The 20,871-nt window shown below is 37.9% G+C and overlaps 1 protein-coding gene across 9 annotated transcripts in view; it reads right to left on the reverse strand.

Moving 5' to 3' along the window:
* Positions 1-3,236: 3,236 nt before the first annotated feature.
* The window catches only part of SAMD8 (sterile alpha motif domain containing 8), a 123,327-nt gene continuing 105,692 nt past the window's right edge, over positions 3,237-20,871 (reverse strand). For 7 of the 9 annotated variants that reach the window (XM_086381895.1, XM_086381899.1, XM_086381894.1 and 4 more), the window contains 3 exons: positions 17,076-17,193; positions 8,015-8,165; positions 3,237-7,834 (listed from right to left, as the gene is read on the reverse strand). In XM_086381895.1, coding sequence (XP_086238021.1) covers positions 7,530-7,834; positions 8,015-8,165; positions 17,076-17,193 — 574 coding nt within the window. In that variant the 3' untranslated portion in view covers positions 3,237-7,529. The remainder of the gene's footprint in view (positions 7,835-8,014; positions 8,166-17,075; positions 17,194-20,871) is intronic. The other 2 variants (XR_015156789.1, XR_015156788.1) reach the window with 1 other exon arrangement.

Genomic DNA, 20,871 nt, shown 5'->3' on the forward strand with positions numbered 1-20,871 from the left:
TCCAAAGACATACAGATGGCCAAAAAACACATGCAAAGATGCTCAACATCACTAGTTATCAGAGAAATGCAAATCAAAGCTTCAATGAGGTACCACCTTGCACTGTTCAGAATGGCTATCATCAAAAAGTCCACAAATAATAAATGCTGAAGATGTGGACAAAAGGAAACCCTTCTACACTGTTGGTGGGAATATAAATTGGTATAGCCACTATGAAGAACAGTATGGAGGTTCCTTAAAAAACGAAAAATAGAACTACCATATAATCCTGCAAGATTGCTGGGAGAAATATAATTATGCAGATGACACCACTCTTATTGCAGAAAGTGAAGAAAGTAAAGAGGAACTAAAAAGCCTCTTGATGAAAGTGAAAGAGGAGAGTGAAAAAGTTGGCTTAAAGCTCAACATTCAGAAAACCAAGATCATAGCATCTGGTCCTATCACTTCATGGGAAATAGATGGGGAAACAGTGGAAACAGTGTCAGACTTTATTTTTTGGGGCTCCAAAATCACTGCAGATGGTGATTGCAACCATGAAATTAAAAGACGCTTACTCCTTGGAAGGAAAGTTATGACCAACCTAGATAGGATATTCAAAAGCAGAGACATTAGTTTGCCAACAAAGGTCCGTCTAGTTAAGGCTATGGTTTTTCCAGTGGTCATGTATGGATGTGAGAGTTGGACTGTGAAGAAAGCTGAGCACCAATGAATTGATGCTTTTGAACTGTGGTGTTGGAGAAGATTCTTGAGAGTCCCTTGGACTGCAAGGAGACCCAACCAGTCCATCCTAAAGGAGATCAGTCTTAGATGTTCATTGGAAGGACTGATGCTAAAGCTGAAACTCCAATATTTTGGCCACCTCATACGAAGAGCTGACTCATTGGAAAAGACTCTGATGCTGGGAGGGATGGGGGGCAGGAGGAGAAGGGGACGACAGAGGATGAGATGGCTGGATGGCATCACCGACTCAATGCACATGAGTTTGAGTGAACTCTGGGAGTTGATGATGGACAGGGAGGCCTGGTGTGCTGTGATTCATGGGGTTGCAAAGAGTTGGACGTGACTGAGTGAGTGAACTGAACTGATACTCCAACTAAAAAAAAACTAGGTACAAGTATTCTCTTTAGATTGGGATACAAGGCTCTTACAATTGAAATATGAACAGGTAGGTCAAGGTGGTTTTGTATCTCTGGCTCTCTTGGGGAGCCCTGTGAACTGAGTACATATTAGCATTTAAATATCATGCTACTCCAGCAGAGGCCTTTCAGCTATCATCTGGTCTTATTTCTAAGTTACAGCTGAGGGTGATCACTGAGCTCCTCTGAGGCATTCTCTTATGACAGCACCATCCTCAAGTTTCCAGAGTTGGCTCCCACACCACTTAATGCCGGGCAGTTCAGCATTTCAATAGGTTAGGTGCATCGGCACCATTTTGGATACTAAGTGTATCATATCCTACATTCACATTACACCAGCCACAGCAGCGGGCAGCTCATTTGTTTGGTGTCTTGATCTTCCCTGACTGGGGACAAAGGCCTCCTACAAGCTATGCCCAGTCCTGGTTCCCCGACCTACCTTGGGGTCCCTCTGGCCTTTTGTCTCCAGTGATCTTCTGTGTACTTTCCATCATCCTTCCTCTCTCTTTTAGACTTATACTTCTGCTCTTTACCAACTCCTGCTTCAAAGAATTATTCATACCTGTCCAAACAATTTAGACCCTGGCAACAGGCATTCCTAATGCTTCCATTTAAAATAAAATCATATACCCTGTCAATAATTTCCAAACTTATTCTCAAATAAATCCAATTTTTTGCATCACAGTTAGAGCCCTCCAAACCTTTTATCACACCTAGTGGATTTATCCTTCAAGGAGGGTTCAGTTCAAGGTTCACAGGTTTAGTGATTTTTTCTTGGATCCTCAGTGCCCAGTGAGCCCTTCCTCTTTCAAGCTACTATTAAATGAAGACAGTAAACTCGTCTGCCTCAGTGGTTTCCAAACATTTACTTCCCTTATTCTCAACCCTTTTTTCAAGGGAAAGCCAACTAGGAAAGCCATATATGTAAAACACCAACTCTGGATGAAAATGGTACAGGCTTCAACTCCCTTCCAGTACCCCAGATGTTCACCCAGACAGTTTTAAAACTACTGCTCTATTCTGCCAATGAATGTTGTTAGTTCCATTTTTAGGTCATCCTAACCTAAGATTATTAACTCCCTAGAGTACAGGCCCTGTGTTACTGACCTAAATTCAAGTAATAGTTCAGTATGATATACCAGGTACTGAGTCATAAAGGCTTTAATACTTTCATAATGTGGCTCTTAACACAGCCTATGAGGTAGGCACGTCCCCCTACATTTTACACATAAGGTTAAGTGAAGCTGGAAGAAAAGGCCCAATTTAATCTGCAGCAGAGCTTCAACCCATACCTAGGTCCTCAGAGTCTAAATCCACCACATCTTCCATTCTACCAAGCTGCCTCTCAGTCTGTTTTGGACAATTCTTTTCCAGAGTCCCCAAGATACAAGCTGGTGCCAGCACCAGAGAGGCTACAATTAGTAGCGATCATGAAGACAAATTCAGTCATGAATTAATAAACTCACATGGTCTTCTGACAATACTTAGTATTCCCAGAGTTGGCTCACACACCACTTAATGCTGGGCAGTTCAGCATTTCAATAGGTTAGGTGCATTAGCACCAGACAGACCATTTTGGATACAAAGTATATTATATCCTACATTCACATTACACCAGCAACAGCAGTGGGCAGCTCATTTGTTTGGTGTTTCCACGGCTCTGAGTTGTTGAGCTACCCCTAACAACTATTTTCTCTTCTTTTCCTATTTATCATTATCTCCAAAGCTGATCCAACAAGATGATGGTACCTTCCTATAAAATCTACAATTAAAATAAACCCTAAACCGACAAACACAAACTTTAATGTGCCCAGGAAGAAACAGCTGTTTGCTTCCCTTTCCTCCTTCTCAACTTAATCTATAATTATTCTTAAACCATCAGTAATATCACTTTTCTTTCCCTAGTTTGCGGAAAAGAAAGGAGAAAGGGCACATGGCTTATCTAATAGACAACTAAGAAGTAGTACATGCCAGGGACTAGACAATACATTAGTATTTAAAGTTGCAGGACCCAATCATTTGCAAAAATAAAAAATTCACTTTATAAAACATAAAGCAGCTGCATTAATAATGCAAAGACATTTAAAGAAGAGACTACAATCCAATTTTCAAATGTTTTATTTTTAGTGTTTTTAAACATTTTAATACAACAAAGATATAAAATAATATATATTAGTTAAATCTGGATTTAATTTAGAATTGAGATATTTACTTATATACAATACTGTGCTTCAAGGTATGGCTACCACAGGAACTTTCACATCTTCAAGTAATACTAGTTTCTCTGCACATTGGGTGACATTTAGGTAGAATTCATAGAACAAAACATGCCCATTTTAGCCCAAGCTAATTTTGCTTCCCCCATTAAGTACCAGTCTCCACTTCTTTTGTTTCGTATCAGAAATACTTCAATTGTCCTAACAAGTCATAGATTCTTTGAATAAAAAATTATTAAAATTGAACATTTTAAAGATGGTATTACTAACTGGTAACAATGCTTCACTAGTTCAGACAACCTAGTAGTTCAGATTGAAACAGAGCTGAAATAACAGCAAAATTAACATAGTACTCCCTCTCCTTCCATATTAGGTACAAAACTTCTTTATGCATAAACATGGAGTACACAGAGAAAAAGTCCTTGGCTAATATAAGGTAGAACCATAGTCTAAAAAATTAACTTTGGGGGAAGCTGAATTATGGCTTATAGATTGCACAGATGTTTTAATTCAACTTAATGCAAAATAATAGGCCACATTTTAGTTACTTGAAGTTGGTGGTCTTTGCTGGGGGTGAGGAATAAGTGAGAGGGGCACCAAAACCTATTTCCATAGTAATTTCAGTCATTCAAAGCTATTAAAAGAGATGGAAAAATCCCTCAACCTCTTTCCTTTCTCACTGGTCACTTGTAGCAACAGTCTGACTTTTGATGTTACTAACAATTTCCTCTACAGCAGTACAGGGTAATTCAGATTAAACATTTCACAAATGCAAACTGTCACAGCCAAGTAAAGACGGCATTACAGTTGACATGCTTTGTTGGCTCTGAAACCCTCTAAATGAAACCAATACTGTTTAAGAAAGCCATGGGACTATTCTATAAAAGAGTTAGCCTATCTCAAATGCCTGCAAAGAACTGGCAAATGATTGTTACTATAATTACTTTTAGTAAGGGATAATTTAAGTCTACAAGAAGACAATCAAAGAATTAAATTTATTAAAGAGTTTAAAACAAGAATATGGTTAATGTTCTAAAACATTATGGAACAAGAATCCTCTAAAAAAAGTTTACTATGAAACTGACAATGAAATTGCTTTTTTACTGAATACAGTCAAAGCAGGTTAGTGTTATGAATATCACTTTGAATATATAAATAACACTTTCCAAACAGATGTCCTCAAAACATAGGGTCTCATATTAGCTATAAAAGGATTTGGCACCTCTGTCCTTATTAAGTAAGAATTTTAAGCAGGTACAGGGTAGGGAAGAATGCCACTTGCAGTGCCAGAGTTACATCATCAGCAGGTCTCTAGCGTGGAGTTCTGTGAACAGTCCACACTCCTTTAACTGATTGGCTCTGTGGCCGAGTTCACTACATTCTGATTTAAAGTGATACTAATAAACAGACCTAGCATATGGAAAGTGTATTTTTACCTAAGCAATTCTGGCTACAGAGGATTATGGAGAAGACAGGCATGTTGAAAATTCTGCAGCATAGCCAAAAAAGGTTTCTCCCAAATTATGTGGTGATAATAGCAAACTTGCCTTCTTCTAAACCTGATATTCTCTACAAACTTCAACTAACCTTCAGTAACACTGTCCTGCAAGGAATTTTAAAAAAAGAAAAAAAGGTAATGCTGCCCCTAAGAAGACAGAAATTGCATGGAAGACTTTCAGTATAACCTCCAGTTTGCATCCCTGAACAAAAAACTGCCTTGGTTCCCTCTATACCGAAGTCTCAGTGTTTAATGAGGTAAACCTCTTACATGTTTGAAACTGCATACAAGGTGAAAAATCTGTAGATCTAAGGCATGCAGTTTCTCTACCTAGCCACAGTCACAGTCAAAATGTAAATTCTACTTTCATTATGGTTTTAACAAAATTGTTACAAGAAAAAAAGATACAAAGACAAAATCTGGAAATTTCCAGACAAAACAATAAGTAACAAAAATATAAGTTTTATATTAAAAAAAGAAATGGAAAAAAATGTTGTCTCAAAGTTTTCCAAGGAAGAGACCTGGAGATGATTAATGTATGTAAACACTGCCTTGTAATAGTTATAACAATAAATTATAAATCTAGCTTACCTTTTCCTCAAAATGGATATGGTAAAAGGAAGGTTGGGAAGTTATTTTATACTCCTCATTGCAGTCTGCTGTTAGGCACTCTCAGTATCAATAGCTCTGCAAAGTTAGTTGTAATTTTTTTTTTCCTATTTTGTTCTAGAATAAAATCCATATGAAGGAAAGAAGACTGCTGTTAGGAAATTTACCATTAAGTAGTTATTCAACATTCTTGAATTAATGGTGCCACGGATTTTTTCCAAACATTTTTCCAAAAACCAAAATCAGTCCCTTCCTAGCTAAATTCAGGCTTCTTCTGTCATTTGGAAAAAGTGGATGTTATGTATCTTTTGAATTCAAGGGTCAAACTACTCTAACTGCATAGGAAACATCCTTCAACTTTCATGATAATGCACTTTCCTTGGATGAAATGTTGACATTTTCATCCCCAGAATGTAACAGAATCAACAATTTAAGGTATTATCAGATTCTAAAGTATGAGATTTAAAAGCATAATAAAACTAAATTATCTCATGACATTTTCTCAAGTGAAAAATAAAAAAACAATATTCAGAGAAGACCCAAACTGGGGTCACTCAGCACTAGCTGAAACTTGCTTGCATTATATCTGTTTACCGCCCAATCCACTCAGGCTCCTTTGTAACTTACAGGGGGTGGGAGTATGACTCAAAGTGCAAAAATAAAATATTTCACTATATAAACAGCATGTTTCTGCTAAGTGGCCTAATTTTAGACCTCAATATGCCAGCACCTTTTCTAACTCCTTGTTTTAAAACTGAATGCAAAACTACACTATTAATATTCCAAGTGGCTAAGCTCATGAGTTGGGGTTCAACTTCTAATTCTAGAACCATCCTACTATCAGAACTACTGTACAAAATCATTAAAAGTTAAAGTGACAGAGGTTATCACAGAGGTCAAATTACTTAAGGTACTAAATTTCTAGTGTTGTAAACAGCAACTAAGTTATATTACTCCTGACTGCCAAATTAAAGCTAAATAGAAAGAATGTATGTACACAATTGTATTTAAAAATAAAAAACAACAAAACCTTTTCATATCCAAATATGTCTGAGGCTGTCTGATGGTCAAGATGAGAAATTTCAAAAACCAAATAGTTATATTATGCCTGCAACCTGTTATAAATTTCAGACAAAAATTTGCATGCAAACATCCCCATTTAAGGACATAAGAACTTTATCTAACATCTGATAAAAACTCTCATTTTGCTCATTAAATAACATCATTAAAAAGCATAAAATTGGCCTGTCATCTATCCGGCTAACAGTCACAGCACAGTTATTCCAGGGACTTTCATCACTAAAATTAAGCCAATTTTATTTTTATGGATGCAGACATTTTTTCCCTCATGAATACTTACTGATGATCATACTAAACCCTTAGAACAAAAACAGAACTGAATCTTTTGTTAATTTTGGTGAAAAAAATGCCAGCATTATATTTGTACTTTGTCATCTTATATACAGCCTCTTTCATTCTCGTTTCAAGGATCCTGGTATCTTCAGTATACTTTTCTTACAGACAGTTCAGAAGGCAAAAATTAATTTGTCAGTAAAATGGATCACTTCCCAGAGTTGCATTTTTTTTAGAAAGACACAGAGATTAGTTCAAAGAACAAGTACTGCTCATTGGGTAGGGGTTTTTCCTCTGAAGAAAATAAGGAACCTAACAAATTATTAGTATTCTTCTCAATATTTCTTGCCTAGAGTCCTACTGGGGAATTTTTTTTTTTTCTTTTTACATCTTTCAACCAGCAAACTGCTTTAAGTTGATTAGCTTAAGTTCAATAGGCAAATAGTCAAAACGTAAAGCTAAGAGCCTGACTTCAATCATAATATAAAGTCTGCCTAAAGAGAAGGGGCAGAAAACATCTACTTAAACTTCTGTTGACAGACAGGTAAGGACTCTTGATTGTTCTTGTTGGCTTGCTATGGTCACAGCCTTGCTCAGGACAGAGAACTTTGTCAACATATAGGCAAAAAACCATTCAGGAACAACCTGGGGGAGAACACAAAGTTACTTTCAACAATGACTGCATCTTTAGTCATGAGCCCATTACAAAGATAGTCTTCATCCAATTAGTCTTTTCATTATTGCTGGTTTTGAAAATGGCCAGCAATATTCATTTGGGACTGTACCATTAACATTGCACTCAAAAAAAGAAAACATAGGAAACCAAATTCTTGCTCTCCTACTCTGCTGATATGCTCTCGTATTGGCTAGAGTATGGTAGTACAAAAAGAGTCTCGTTGTGATATAAAAGGCAATAAACACATCAATGGAATAATGTTCATGGGCAGCCAAAATGAAGAAGATTCCAAAGAGGTTGAGAACCCAGGATAAAGTGTGCAAGAAATTCCAGCTTCTTGGTGTATCTGAGAAAAGGACAGAAAGATCATTTTAAAATCATTTCTTCCAACATTTCTTCCAATGTTTCTCCGTCATGCGTTTCCTAGATCTGTTTTTCCCATTCTTCATAGAATTTAACACCCTTCCCACAGCCTCCTGTATAGCCAGTCATTTGCTATGTAGAGAAGCACTAAAGAAATACTTACATTCAGTGACAAAGAAATTCAGCATAGTTAGGACGACTGTGTGGCCACTGAACATGTAATCTCCACAAGTGTGAACGCCAGTTAGGGTCATACCAAAGCCACTCCAAATGGCAAAGGCCCGGTGTAATTTCTCCCATACACTGCCATATACCTATAAAGAAAGCTAAGAATTAGTGTTTCAAATGCTTAGGGCAATAGAGGCTCTTACAACTCCCACTGAAATTCAAAGACTGAATGACAGAGCTAAGCAAAATCAACCAGACTCCCACTGTAATTAACTGCAGACACCAATAATGGGTGGTCAAAGCTTGGCTATACTCAGAAATATTCTGGTAATTTAATGAAATCAATAGCCTCCCAGGTGGTGTAGTGGTGAAGAATCTGCCTGCCAATGCAGGAAATGCAAGAAACGCAGGTTTGATTCTGGGGCTGGGAAGATCCCCTGAAGTAGGAAATGCAACCCATTCCTCCAGTATTCTTGCCAGTAGAATCCCACGGACAGAGGAGCCTGGAAGGCTATAGTCCATGGGGTCGCAGAGTCAGATATGACCAAGCAACTGAGCACACATACAGTGAAATCAATGCAATTCAAACTTCTCTACTAGGACTTCCTTTACTATGAAAAGGTTGTTGTTTAGTCGCGCAGTCGTGTCTGACTCTCTGTAACCCCATGAACTGCAGCACACCAGGCTTCCCTGTCCTACACTATCGCCCAGAGGTTGCTCAAGCTCATGTCCATTGAGTTAATGATGCTATCCAACCATCTCACCTTCCCTTCTCCTTTTGCCTTCAATCTTTTCCAGAATCAGGGTCTTTTCCAATGAGTCAGCTCTTCGCATCAGGTGGCCAAAGTATTGGAGCTTCAGCTTTGACCAGTCCCTCCAATGAATATTCAGGACTGATTTCCTTGAGGATTCACTGGTTTGATCTTGAAGTCCAAGGGACACTCAAGTCTTCTCCAGCATCACAGTTCAAAAGCATCAGTTCTTCAGAGCTCAGCTTTCTTTATAGTCCAACTCTCACATCCATACATGACTATTGGAAAAACCATAGATTTGACTCTGGTTGGCAAAGTAACATATCAGCTTTTTAATATGCTGCCTAGATTTGTCATAGCTTTTCTTTCAAGAAGTAAGTGTCTTTTAATTTCATGGCTGCAGGCACCATCTGCAGTGATTTTAGAGGCCAAGAAAATAAAATATGCCACTGTTTCACTGTCTCCCCATCTATTTGCCATGAAGTGATGGGATGGGATGCCATGATCTTAGTTTTCTGAATGTTGGGTTTTAAGCCAGCTTTTTCACTCTTTCACATTCATCAAGAGGCTCGTTAGTCCCTTTTCATTTTCTGCCATTAGGGTGGTGTCATCTGCATATCTGAGGTTACTGATATTTCTCCCGGCAATCTTGATTCCAGCTGTGCTTCATCCAGTCCGGCATTTCACATGATGTACTCTGCATAGAAGTTAAATAAACAGGGTGACAATACATAGCCCTGATGTACTCCTTTCCTTATTTGGAACCAATCCGTTGTTCCATGTCCAGTTCTAATTGTTGCTTGTTGATCTGCATACAAGTTTCTCAGGAAGCAGGTAAGGTGGTCTGGTATTCCATCTCTTTAAGAATTTTCCAGTTTGTTATGATCCACACAGTCAAAGGCTTTGGAGTAGTCAATAAAGCAGAAGTAGGTGTTTTTCTGGAATTCAGTTGCTTTTTCTATGATCCAATGGAAATTAAAAGCTTACTACAGCACAAAAGCATTGCCAAGTTTTATACCCTATAACACAGTAGTATTTGCTTGCCTGTTCTTGCCAATAAGAAACAGGCTATGACAGAGATAATGGCTACCATTCAATATCCACTTTTCCTTCTTCAGTAGTAACAGTTCTAAAATCAATTAGAAGAGGTGATGAATTCAACTATAACACTGCATTTCTCATCATTCCTTGCAGCTAGGAGTGGCTAAGAGACTAAGTTTTGTACAGTAAGATGGAAAGTGGAAGTCTAGAAGATTTCTGGGAAGGCTACTTATCAATGAAAGAGACAACAGCTTGGAGGAAGTCTTCTTTACCTTTCCTTCTTCCAGCCTACAACTCAGACATGACAGTTAAAGCTCTGGCAGTCACCATGACTACAAAGTGTCCTTGAGGATGCAAGCCAAGTGTTAGGACAAGAGAGCAAAAGCCAGAAGAATCATGGATTTTTGATAACTCCATAAAATTATCAAACACCTGACGTGAAGTACCTATTTTCAGACTTCTCTTATGAGAGAGAATAAATCATTGCTTGTTTATTAAACTATAGCCACCATAAAGTTCCTGTTATTAGTAGCCAAATCTAATCCCAACCCCCACACATAAAACTTAAAAGAGCAATCCATTTTGAGGAAGAGTTTGAGCAATGGTCACTTTTTTTAAAAGGCATTTAACACATCAGATCAGATCAGTCGCTCAGTCGCGTCCGACTCTTTGTGACCCCATGAATCGCAGCAGGCCTCCCTTTCCATCACCAACTCCCGGAGTTCACTCAGACTCACGTTCATTGAGTCAGTGATGCCATCCAGCCATCTCATCCTCTGTCGTCCCCTTCTCCTCCTGCCCCCAATCCCTCCCAGCATCAGAGTCTTTTCCAATGAGTCAACTCTTTGCATGAGGTGGCCAAAGTACTGGAGTTTCGGCTTTAGCATCATTCCTTCCAAAGAAATCCCAGGGCTGATCTCGTTCAGAATGGACTGGTTGGATCTTCTTGCAGTCCAAGGGACTCTCAAGTCTTCCCCAACACCACAGTTCAAAAGCATCAATTCTTCGGCACACAGCCTTCTTCACAGTCTAACTCTCATATCCATACATGACCACAGGAAAAACCATAGCCTTGAGTAGACGGACCTTTGTTGGCAAAGTCATGTCTCTGCTTTTGAATATGCTATCTAGGTTGGTCATAACTTTCCTTTCAAGGAGTAAGCATCTTTTAATTTCATGGCTGCAGTCAAGATCTGTAGTGATTTTGGAGCCCAGAAAAATAAAGTCTGACACTGTTTCCACTGTTTCCCCATCTATTTCCCATGAAGTGATGGGACCAGATGCCATGATCTTCATTTTCTGAATGTTGAGCTTTAAGCCAACTTTTTCACTCTCCACTTTCACTTTCATCAAGAGGCTTTTGAGTTCCTCTTCACTTTCTGCCATAAGGGTGGTGTCATCTGCATATCTGAGGTTATTGACATTTCTCCCGGCAATCTTGATTCCAGCTTGTGCTTCTTCCAGTCCAGCGTTTCCCATGATGTACTCTGCATATAAGTTAAATAAACAGGGTGACAATATACAGCCTTGACGAACTCCTTTTCCTATTTGGAACCAGTCTGTTGTTCCATGTCCAGTTCAAACTGTTGCTTCCTGACTTGCAAACAAATTTCTCAAGAGGCGGATCAGGTGGTCTGGTATTCTCATCTCTTTCAGAATTTTCCACAGTTTATTGTGATCCACACAGTCAAAGGCTTTGGCATAGTCAATAAAGCAGAAATAGATGTTTTTCTGGAACTCTCTTGCTTTTTCGATGATCCAGCGGATGTTGACAATTTGATCTCTGGTTCCTCTGCCTTTTCTAAAATCAGCTTGAACATCAGGAAGTTCATGGTTCACGTATTGCTGAAGCCTGGCTTGGAGAATTTTGAGCATTACTTTACTAGTGTGTGAGATGAGTGCAACTGTGCAGTAGTTTGAGCATTCTTTGGCATTGCCTTTCTTTGGGATTGGAATGAAAACTGACCTTTTCTAGTCCTGTGGCCACTGCTGAGTTTTCCAAATTTGCTGGCATATTGAGTGCAGCACTTTCACAGCATCATCTTTCAGGATTTGGAATAGCTCAACTGGAATTCCATCACCTCCATTAGCTTTGTTCGTAGTGATGCTTTCTAAGGCCCACTTGACTTCACATTCCAGGATGTCTGGCTCTAGGTCAGTGATCACACCATCATGATTATCTGGGTCGTGAAGATCTTTTTTGTACAGTTCTTCTGTGTATTCTTGCCACCTCTTCTTAATATCTTCTGCTTCTGTTAGGTCCATACCATTTCTGTCCTTTATTAAGCCCATCTTTGCATGAAATGTTCCTTTGGTATGTCCGATTTTCTTGAAGAGATCCCTAGTCTTTCCCATTCTGTTGTTTTCCTCTATTTCTTTGCATTGATCGCTGAAGAAGGCTTTCTTATCTCTTCTTGCTATTCTTTGGAATTCTGCATTCAGATGTTTATATCTTTCCTTTTCTCCTTTGCTTTTTGCTTCTCTTCTTTTCACAGCTATTTGTAAGGCCTCCCCAGACAGCCATTTTGCTTTTTTGCATTTCTTTTCCATGGGGATGGTCTTGATCCCTGTCTCCTGTACAGTGTCACGAACCTCATTCCATAGTTCACCAGGCACTCTATCTATCAGATCTAGGCCCTTAAATCTATTTCTCACTTCCACTGTATAATCATAAGGGATTTGATTTAGGTCATATCTGAATGGTCTAATGGTTTTCCCTACTTTTTTCAATTTCAGTCTGAATTTGGCAATAAGGAGTTCATGATCTGAGCCACAGTCAGCTCCTGGTCTTGTTTTTGCTGACTGTATAGAGCTTCTCCATCTTTGGCTGCAAAGAATATAATCAATCTGATTTCAGTGTTGACCATCTGGTGATGTCCATGTGTAGAGTCTTCTCTTGTGTTGTTGGAAAAGGGTGTTTGTTATGACCAGTGCATTTTCTTGGCAAAACTCTATTAGTCTTTGCCCTGCTTCATTCCGTATTCCAAGGCCAAATTTGCCTGTTACTGCAGGTGTTTCTTGACTTCCTACTTTTGCATTCCAGTCCCCTATAATGAAAAGGACATCTTTTTTGGGTGTTAGTTCTAAAAGGTCTTGTAGGTCTTCATAGAACCGTTCAACTTCAGCTTCTTCAGCGTTACTGGTTGGGGCATAGACTTGGATTACTGTGATATTGAATGGTTTGCCTTGGAAACGACACATAATAACAATATAAAAAACTGCTGTAATTTTATTTGCATTTCTATGTGCAGCATGCTACTATATGCCCTTATGTTATTGCATTTAATTTCCACAAAAATTGTATGAACTGATAACTGTGTAGATTAGGAAACTGGCTTCAGAGAGGTCACACGGCTAATAAGTAATAAAGACATGAACAGAGGGAGTCCAGTTCTAGAGCCCTACATCTTAAAGATTCTATGGCCAATGAACAAGAGGAACAATCTCATTAGAATCGCCAATTCATTAGAAATCTCACCCGATTATACACTAACCAGTTTCCCCCTTCTGTCTCAGTTGATGGCAGGAGAGGGAGAGAAATTTATTATCAGAGAAAAGGAAAGGAGATACTAAAATATACATGGTTTGCTTATTTCCATGACCTCTAATGAGAATAGGGTTAGAGATGTTATGCAAGTGAGAGTAAAAAAATCAAGCAATGAAGAACAGATTGCTAGGAAGATATCTCAGCCAAAGACAGGAAACAAGTGATGCCAGTTAAAAAAAAAAAAAAAAGAAATTATTACACAATACTGTAAATCAACTATACTGCAATAAATTAAAAATACTATAGTACAAAAAAGAAAAGCAATTATTGCCCAATTACTTGTCTCCCTATCCTTTCCAATCATGAAATGCCCCAAATATCTTTCCAGAAAAATAAAAACTGAAACACAATAGAATGAATTGAGACATTTTGACGAGAAATTTGCTTTAACTGTTTCTTTCCTTTCCATCACTAAATTAGAAAAAAAACAGGCATGTTCTTGGTTCTGTCTCCAAACCCACTACTTTTGGGAATGAGATTTCAAGCAATTACTTTATTACAATGTAAAAGCCCTACGGAGTTCATTGTAAGGGATTTGACTGATAGATAATATTATCTTAACTTTCTAATTTTAATGACTGCTGCAAATACAGGTCAATAAATAGGTTATATTATAATTCAAAGCAATTAATAGTATTTAGGGCAGATCTGAATAGGTATACCCACATTAAGCTAACTGATAATGAAAAACTGTCATTAGAGACAGAAAAAGGGCTGTCCATACTGTAGAGGGATGGTATCTAATTTATTTTTGTAACACATGTTGCAGCCCTATGCATATATATCCTTTTCTTTAGGGGCTGACCCGCAATTAAATTCCTCAGCTACAGGGAATTCTCCTTTCACTGTAACAAGCTTACTTATTTTTTTTTTAAATCTCTTCTAATCGATTTGGGGGAAACTGTTCTATCTCTCCTTCACACTGTGCACAGAAATTCAGCAGATTTTCTAGCTAAAGAATGTCACTTGCTATCCAGTTGTACAAGAATTAAGTCATTAGCCACTGTAGTCCCTGACCCTCAACATACCCTGAAAGGACATCAGGACAGAGACCAGGAATGAGGTACTCTGTGTTCTGCGAAAACAGACAGAATAGGCCTTCAGTACCGGAGAAGGCAATGACAACCCACTCCAGTTCTCTTGCCCGGAAAATCCCATGGACGGAGGAGCCTCGTGGGCTGCAGTCCATGGGGTCGCTAAGAGTCGGACACGACTGAGCGACTTCACTTTCACTTTTCCCTTTCATGCATTGGAGAAGGAAATGGCAACCCACTCCAGTGTTCTTGCCTGGAGAATTCCAGGGACGGGGGAGCCTGGTGGGCTGCCGTCTATGGGGTCGCACAGAGTCGGACACGACTGAAGCGACTTAGCAGCAGCAGCAGGCCTTCAGGACAGTTTCTCCCCGCCCCCCCAAGGAGAAAATTTTATGAACACAATTTCTTGCACCCATACTTAAAAAAGCACTAAAATCACTGACTAAGACACCTGTTCCTCATGCCTAGCAGCAACTTTCTACCAAGATGTGTGGCTCGATCACTTTCTCCAAGATCACATATATGCTACCTGCTTCCCTTACTTCTTTAGCACAGTTCCTAAGAGGCTGGTCTCAAACTCAAAGCTCTCACACTGTGCATTTTTATTTCAGTCAAGAGATTAAAGATTGAAATTTAAAATATAAGACCATAAAAGTCTCAGACATCATCTTTCATTAATCAGAATGACAGTGACTTCAAAAATTGATAAAATGTAGTACTGGCAGTGTGATGGGAAAAGTGACATGCACGGTGTGGTGACAGCAGTAAAAAGTGGTCTTTCCTAGTGAAAATGTCAGCAATATGTATCACAATTGCTATGTCCTTTAATTTCATAACTCCACTTCCAGGAATTTATCTTAAGACTATTAAATAAGTGAAATAGCATGTTTATGACAGCATTATTTATAAAGAGTAAGATTTGAAAATAACCGAAATGCATGCCACTTGGACAGTGGTAAATCGTACAATGGAATACTCTGCAGCTATTAAAAAGATGAGGTACAGTTATATGTATTTTTTCAGAAAAAAAATAAACAACACATTGTTAAGTAAAACATAAGCTGAAGTACAATGTCAGCAATATAATCCTATCTTTTGTTTAAAAAACAGCTATCTATACAATGTGCAATGTGCAAGCATGGTTAAAAATAGTCTGTGTGGCTATATAAACTTTTAACAGTATTATTTATGGGGTGGGGTGAAAGAAGAGGGAATTTTTAATTTACGTATTTTTATAAAATTTGAAATTTTACAATAAGTTTATGTAACTTGGTAACTAGAAGTACTTTCCCTTTTTGCGGGGGGAGGTGGGTGAAGAAGAAACAAAAGCATCTTTTACCTTAAAAAAATAAAAGATTTCCTTTACACTAAATCCTAAATGTCATTACCCCTTCCTCCTTTCTTACTGGTCAGTCTCTTTATACCTTGAGAAAGTTTATATACCATTCAGCTCAGGGCTATATTTTTAGTTCTTGATCTCCTTTAGCTGCTTAGTCTTCCTTCCTTGGCATTTCAGCTATTTATATTGCAGCGGCAGAACTGACACTTAATTTGTTTTACACTTTACAAACAACATTAAAATAACAAGAAACGTGTTAGTATATTATTAAAATATTTGGGAACACATAACTAAAGCATGGAGGCTTAAAAAAGAGGGCTAACAAATCCTTTTGTCCAAATTTAATGAGTCACAACAGCCAATTTTGTATACAAAGCACAAATGATCTTCAGGATTTAAAAAAATTTTCTTTAATAATTCATTACTTTGTTTTTTTTTTTGTTCCCATCTGTATAAGCTATCCTCTCTCAATTTAGCCAGAAGAGAAGGTATGTCTACAGTATACCAAAACAACCTATAAAGTATAAAACAAAAACAAAAAAAATCAGCCATTATTTAAATACATCTCTGAAAGAGCAAAGTTTAGAGTAGTGGGTACTATATTTTAAATGGAATATGGTTGAACTGCATTGCTTTTTTTAAAAAAATACTTTATTTTATTTGGCTGTGCCAGATCTTAGCTGTGGCATGGTGGGATCCAGTTCCCTGACCAGGGATCAAATTCGTGCCCCCTGCAGTGGAAGCAGAGGCTTAAACACTGCACCACCAAGGGAAGTCCCCACAACACTTTTTTTTTTTTTTGAGAGTTGAAGCAGTTTCTTTAATTTTATCGGAATCCAGGACACGACCAGAAAAACACCCGAAACTACATGGAGACAGAAGACGAGACACAAGACTCCTCCCAGCTCCCCAGATCTAGCATGGGGACGACGTGGGGTGAAGCGGCTGGGGCAGACCTTGAGCCCCAGTCCCACAACACTTTGTAAAGAGGAGTGATGAAGACAGTGAAAGGTCCGGAGTCATGTAATATGAGTAACTAAAGACGCTGAGGATGGTGGGAAAGGAAAAATGATAATTGAAAGCTACTTTTTTTCTGTACTTTTTTTCAGCTCTACAGCACTGAACTAGATAGGATCGATGGATAGAAGTAACAGGGAAGCAGATTCTGGCTTAAGACTTTTACCAAATTATTTCTACATGTTTATTACCGATACCAAAAATGCTAAAAAGCACATTTTATTAATAATATTTAAAGCAAAATCTACGCCTTAGTTCATACACACATCTAAGCCATCAACACACTAAGAGTAAGAGGGAAGAATGACAAAGAAGATAGCGGCTACCTTTCCAGTACACTGAAGGTGCTGTCCTGGCACGGAGAGGGAGGTCACAAACATGGTAAAGCAGCGAAGCAAGAAGACAGTGCCCATCAGACTACAAAGCCTTCGCAGAAGTATGGACCTGTGAACAGAGTGACCAAAAAGGAAGAAAGATCAGAAGAAAACAAACCAAAATATCCCCAGGCAACTAATGTTTACTTCGAGGGAGAACAAGCAGGAAAACCATTAGATTCTTTGAAGACAGAAATCTTAGAGACCATGTAAGAGAAGTGTCCAACAGGACCTTCCACAATGATAGAAATGTACTATTTCTGCACTAATAAACCATCTATATGTGGCTCTTGAGTATCTGAAACGTACAAGCGAGGAACTTAATTTTATTTCATTTTCACTAAATTAAATTTGAACAGCCACATGCAGCTCGCACCCACCATGTTGGACACTGCAGACCTAAGAGCGTCATTTTACTTTAAGAAAATATGACTAAGAAAAAGCAAAAGTTACACAAGAAAGAAGATAGTCCCTCGCCTGACACTTAGCTTAGTGTTAGTTAACATTACTCATATATTGTCATAACTTATTTACTTAATGAGAAGTAAAGTTAAATATGTGATTCTAGGGAATTTTTTTGCTCATTAATGACACTGTAAATTGGTTAATAACTAATTATATAATAAACTCTCTAATTTCTCTTAAATTTAAGCCATAAAACACTGTTTTTTAATACTAAGTTTTACATTAAGCACATCTCTAACAAAAACTTTAAAGTGCATGAAATCACTTGTACTGTTAATTTTTTTTAATGTCTTAAGCGAAAACAGATTAGAAGATTCTTAAGTACAGAGACTTTGCTTATACATTTTTTAAATGCTCCTCCCACCCACCCTCAAAAAAGTACTGAACACAAGGTTAGGTAAGTTTCAAACTGCAGTGTGTACACCTGGGATGGAGACCAGAAATCTGGATTTAATTTTTTTCACTTCAAATATACTTCTGCTTTATTGTCTTTCTCCTCTCCTCAAGGAACTAATTATCCATAAGTTACACCTTTTTCAGGCTATCCCCTCAGTATTCCAAAAAATTTAATCTATTTTCTATCTTTAAAAATATATTTTCTTCAAGTTATCTTCTGATTCATTAATCCCCTCTTCTGCTGGATTCAACCAGATGTCATACTCATTACTGAATTTTCAATTTCATGGATTTTAAAAAGTGTGTTTGCTTCTAGAGTTTCCATTTTATTCTGTTAAAATTATCTTGAACATAGTCAGCAGGGGCTTTCCTGGTGGCTTCCCTGCTGGCTCAGACGGTACAGAATCTGCCTGCAATGCAGGACACTGTTTGGTCCCTGGGTTGGGAAGATCCCCTGGAGAAGCGAATGGCAACCTACTCCAGTATTCTTGCCTGGGACATCCCATGGTCAGAGGAACTTGGCAGGCTACAGTCCATGGGGTCGCAAAGAGTTGGCGACTAGTGAGCTACTTATACTAGTCAGCAGAATTACTTTAAAATCTGTGTCTGGTACCTCCATTTTCTGGATCCACTGTGGGTCTATTCCATTATTTATTGTATCTCTTAAATTTTAATCATATTCTCTTACATACTTGTGTGCTTTTTTTTTATTATTTACTTGAGTGCCAGATATTGTATATAAAATTTTTTAGAGTTAAATTTATTGATAAGTCTATACTGTCTTCCCAAAGAGAGATCTGATATCTCTTTTGGCAAGTTGTTAAGGGATTTAACAATCTGGGGTCACTTTAATACAATTTTAGAAACTGAAATTATTTCAGATTAGGTTTCCGTCTCTGCAGGATCTGCTTCATTTCTGGTTCACTACTGAAGCTGTGGTACTATAATAAAGAAGAAAAGAAGATAAGAAAGAGAAGAACTAACACTGAATGGAGAGGGTCCCAACTCAAAGCAGAAGGATTCTACCATTTCTTACTTTTCTTAATAGGCCCTGCTCTCCAACATTTTGAGAAACCACAGGAGCCTAAATTGAACACACTATCATCCAGAGAAGAATTAAATTTGTTGAGAGTCAGTTAGCACTACTGACTTGAGAACAGTCTAGCCCATTCCAACATCCACAGCTTAATCTGGGAGTTCTCCTATCAGCCACTCAACTTTGTTACATACCTAAGGCTTAGTCTCCTTATCTCAGCTTTGGCAATACAACCAGTGTAACCCTGCTTTTTTCAAAGATGTGTATTCATTCCTCTGATTTTACATCATAGGTTATTTTTTCTTTGTTTTCTTCTTCACGTGTATGTGTGTTTGGGGATCTTTGGGATTTTTCTGTCTTCCTGCAAGCTCAGTGATGCAATAAAAATATCTTAACACAAGATTTATGGAGAATTTTCTTATCATATGGTGGAAAGTCCAGAGCAAAGGTTTCTGCCTTCTTTCTTCCAAGTTATCATTTTGTGAGGTTTTTAAAGAAGATAACAAAGAACCTGGGTTTTAACGAGAGCCCAGGTGATTCTAATGAAAGTGGCACAAAGACCACTTTGAGAAACACTTTGTTTGACTAAGTAAACATCAAAACTTGCATTTAGTTGCTGCACTTTGCCAAACCTACCAAGGTTTCCTATATAAACTCAACTCTTGTTTTGAAAGAGTGGATCAATTCAGATCTACAGGGTCTTGTGAGGCAAAGTTAAATCAGAAAGCAGCAGTGATACACGTGTTTTTAAACCACTTCTGGTTTTAAGCAATCTAGTTATAAATATTCCTGCAGAGTAAAAGAGAATGAAGTGCAATATGGCCTAAAAGTGTGACAACAGCAATCGTCAAACTTTCTTTTCACCTTCAAAGCAATGAAATAACTGCTGCTTAGGAGCAAAAGCCCATTGCTGTGGTTTACCTTAAGCACCTCCTGGTGAGGAGAAAGAATAAAAAATCAAGCAAATGTCCCTATTCTTCTTCAGTATCCAAAGACAACAGACAGAAGATCCACAAACTTTGTCAGTTCTTTAATTTTTTCTTTACTATGCCTTAATCCTTGTTGCTTATATATTTTATATTACAGTACTGTGGTGTGTATCTGTTAATTCCATACTCTTAATTTATTCTCACCCTTCCTTTCTCACACACATACTTCCCCTTTGCTAACCATAAGTTTGTTTTCTATGTCTGTGAGTCTGTTTTTCTGTTGTACATAAATCAATTTATATTGCTTTTTAGAGTTCACACTATGTCTTATTTTTTAAATAATTTCCCCTTTTTAATTATATAAGAAAGGAGCCTTCTCTTATGCTTCTCTTTCTTTTTTAATGAAAAAATTCTTCCCTTTATATTTCTTGTGAAAGTACAAAAGAAGCACCTTTCCTATTCAGCAATTTCCTATATTATCTATAGTAAACTACACTTGCTAGATGTGCATGATGTGCAAAATGATCTCTCTTTTTACTGGGCCTCCTTCAAGCAGAGAATAGTTTCTTCCACCCCAACATCTGCCAGAAGACTGTTCCCTGGAGGGGTCCCAACCCTTCTATAGACAGTGACATTTCCAATTTGCTTACAGAGAAAGGGAAGGCTAGACTTAGACTGTTAGTAGTTAGCCCATGGCTATATATCACCATCTTTCCCTGCAAAACATATTTGGAATATTACTAAATATATAGGTACTACCTCAGGTTGACTCTTTTGCCGATCAAACCCAAAATATTTTTCTGTACCAATAACTGTAATGTTATAATAACTAGAGAAGGAAATTAATAAGGAAACAGCAAAGGAAGAAACAAGGTTTGATGACCTTTACGTAAGATAGTCAAAACATTTTCAGTCTTGTAAT

Source organism: Bos grunniens, chromosome 28 (assembly GCF_055505025.1).
Source record: "Bos grunniens cultivar Pamir isolate PY7600 chromosome 28, Bosgru_T2T1.0, whole genome shotgun sequence".
In the NCBI taxonomy this organism is placed as follows: Eukaryota; Metazoa; Chordata; class Mammalia; order Artiodactyla; family Bovidae; genus Bos; species Bos grunniens.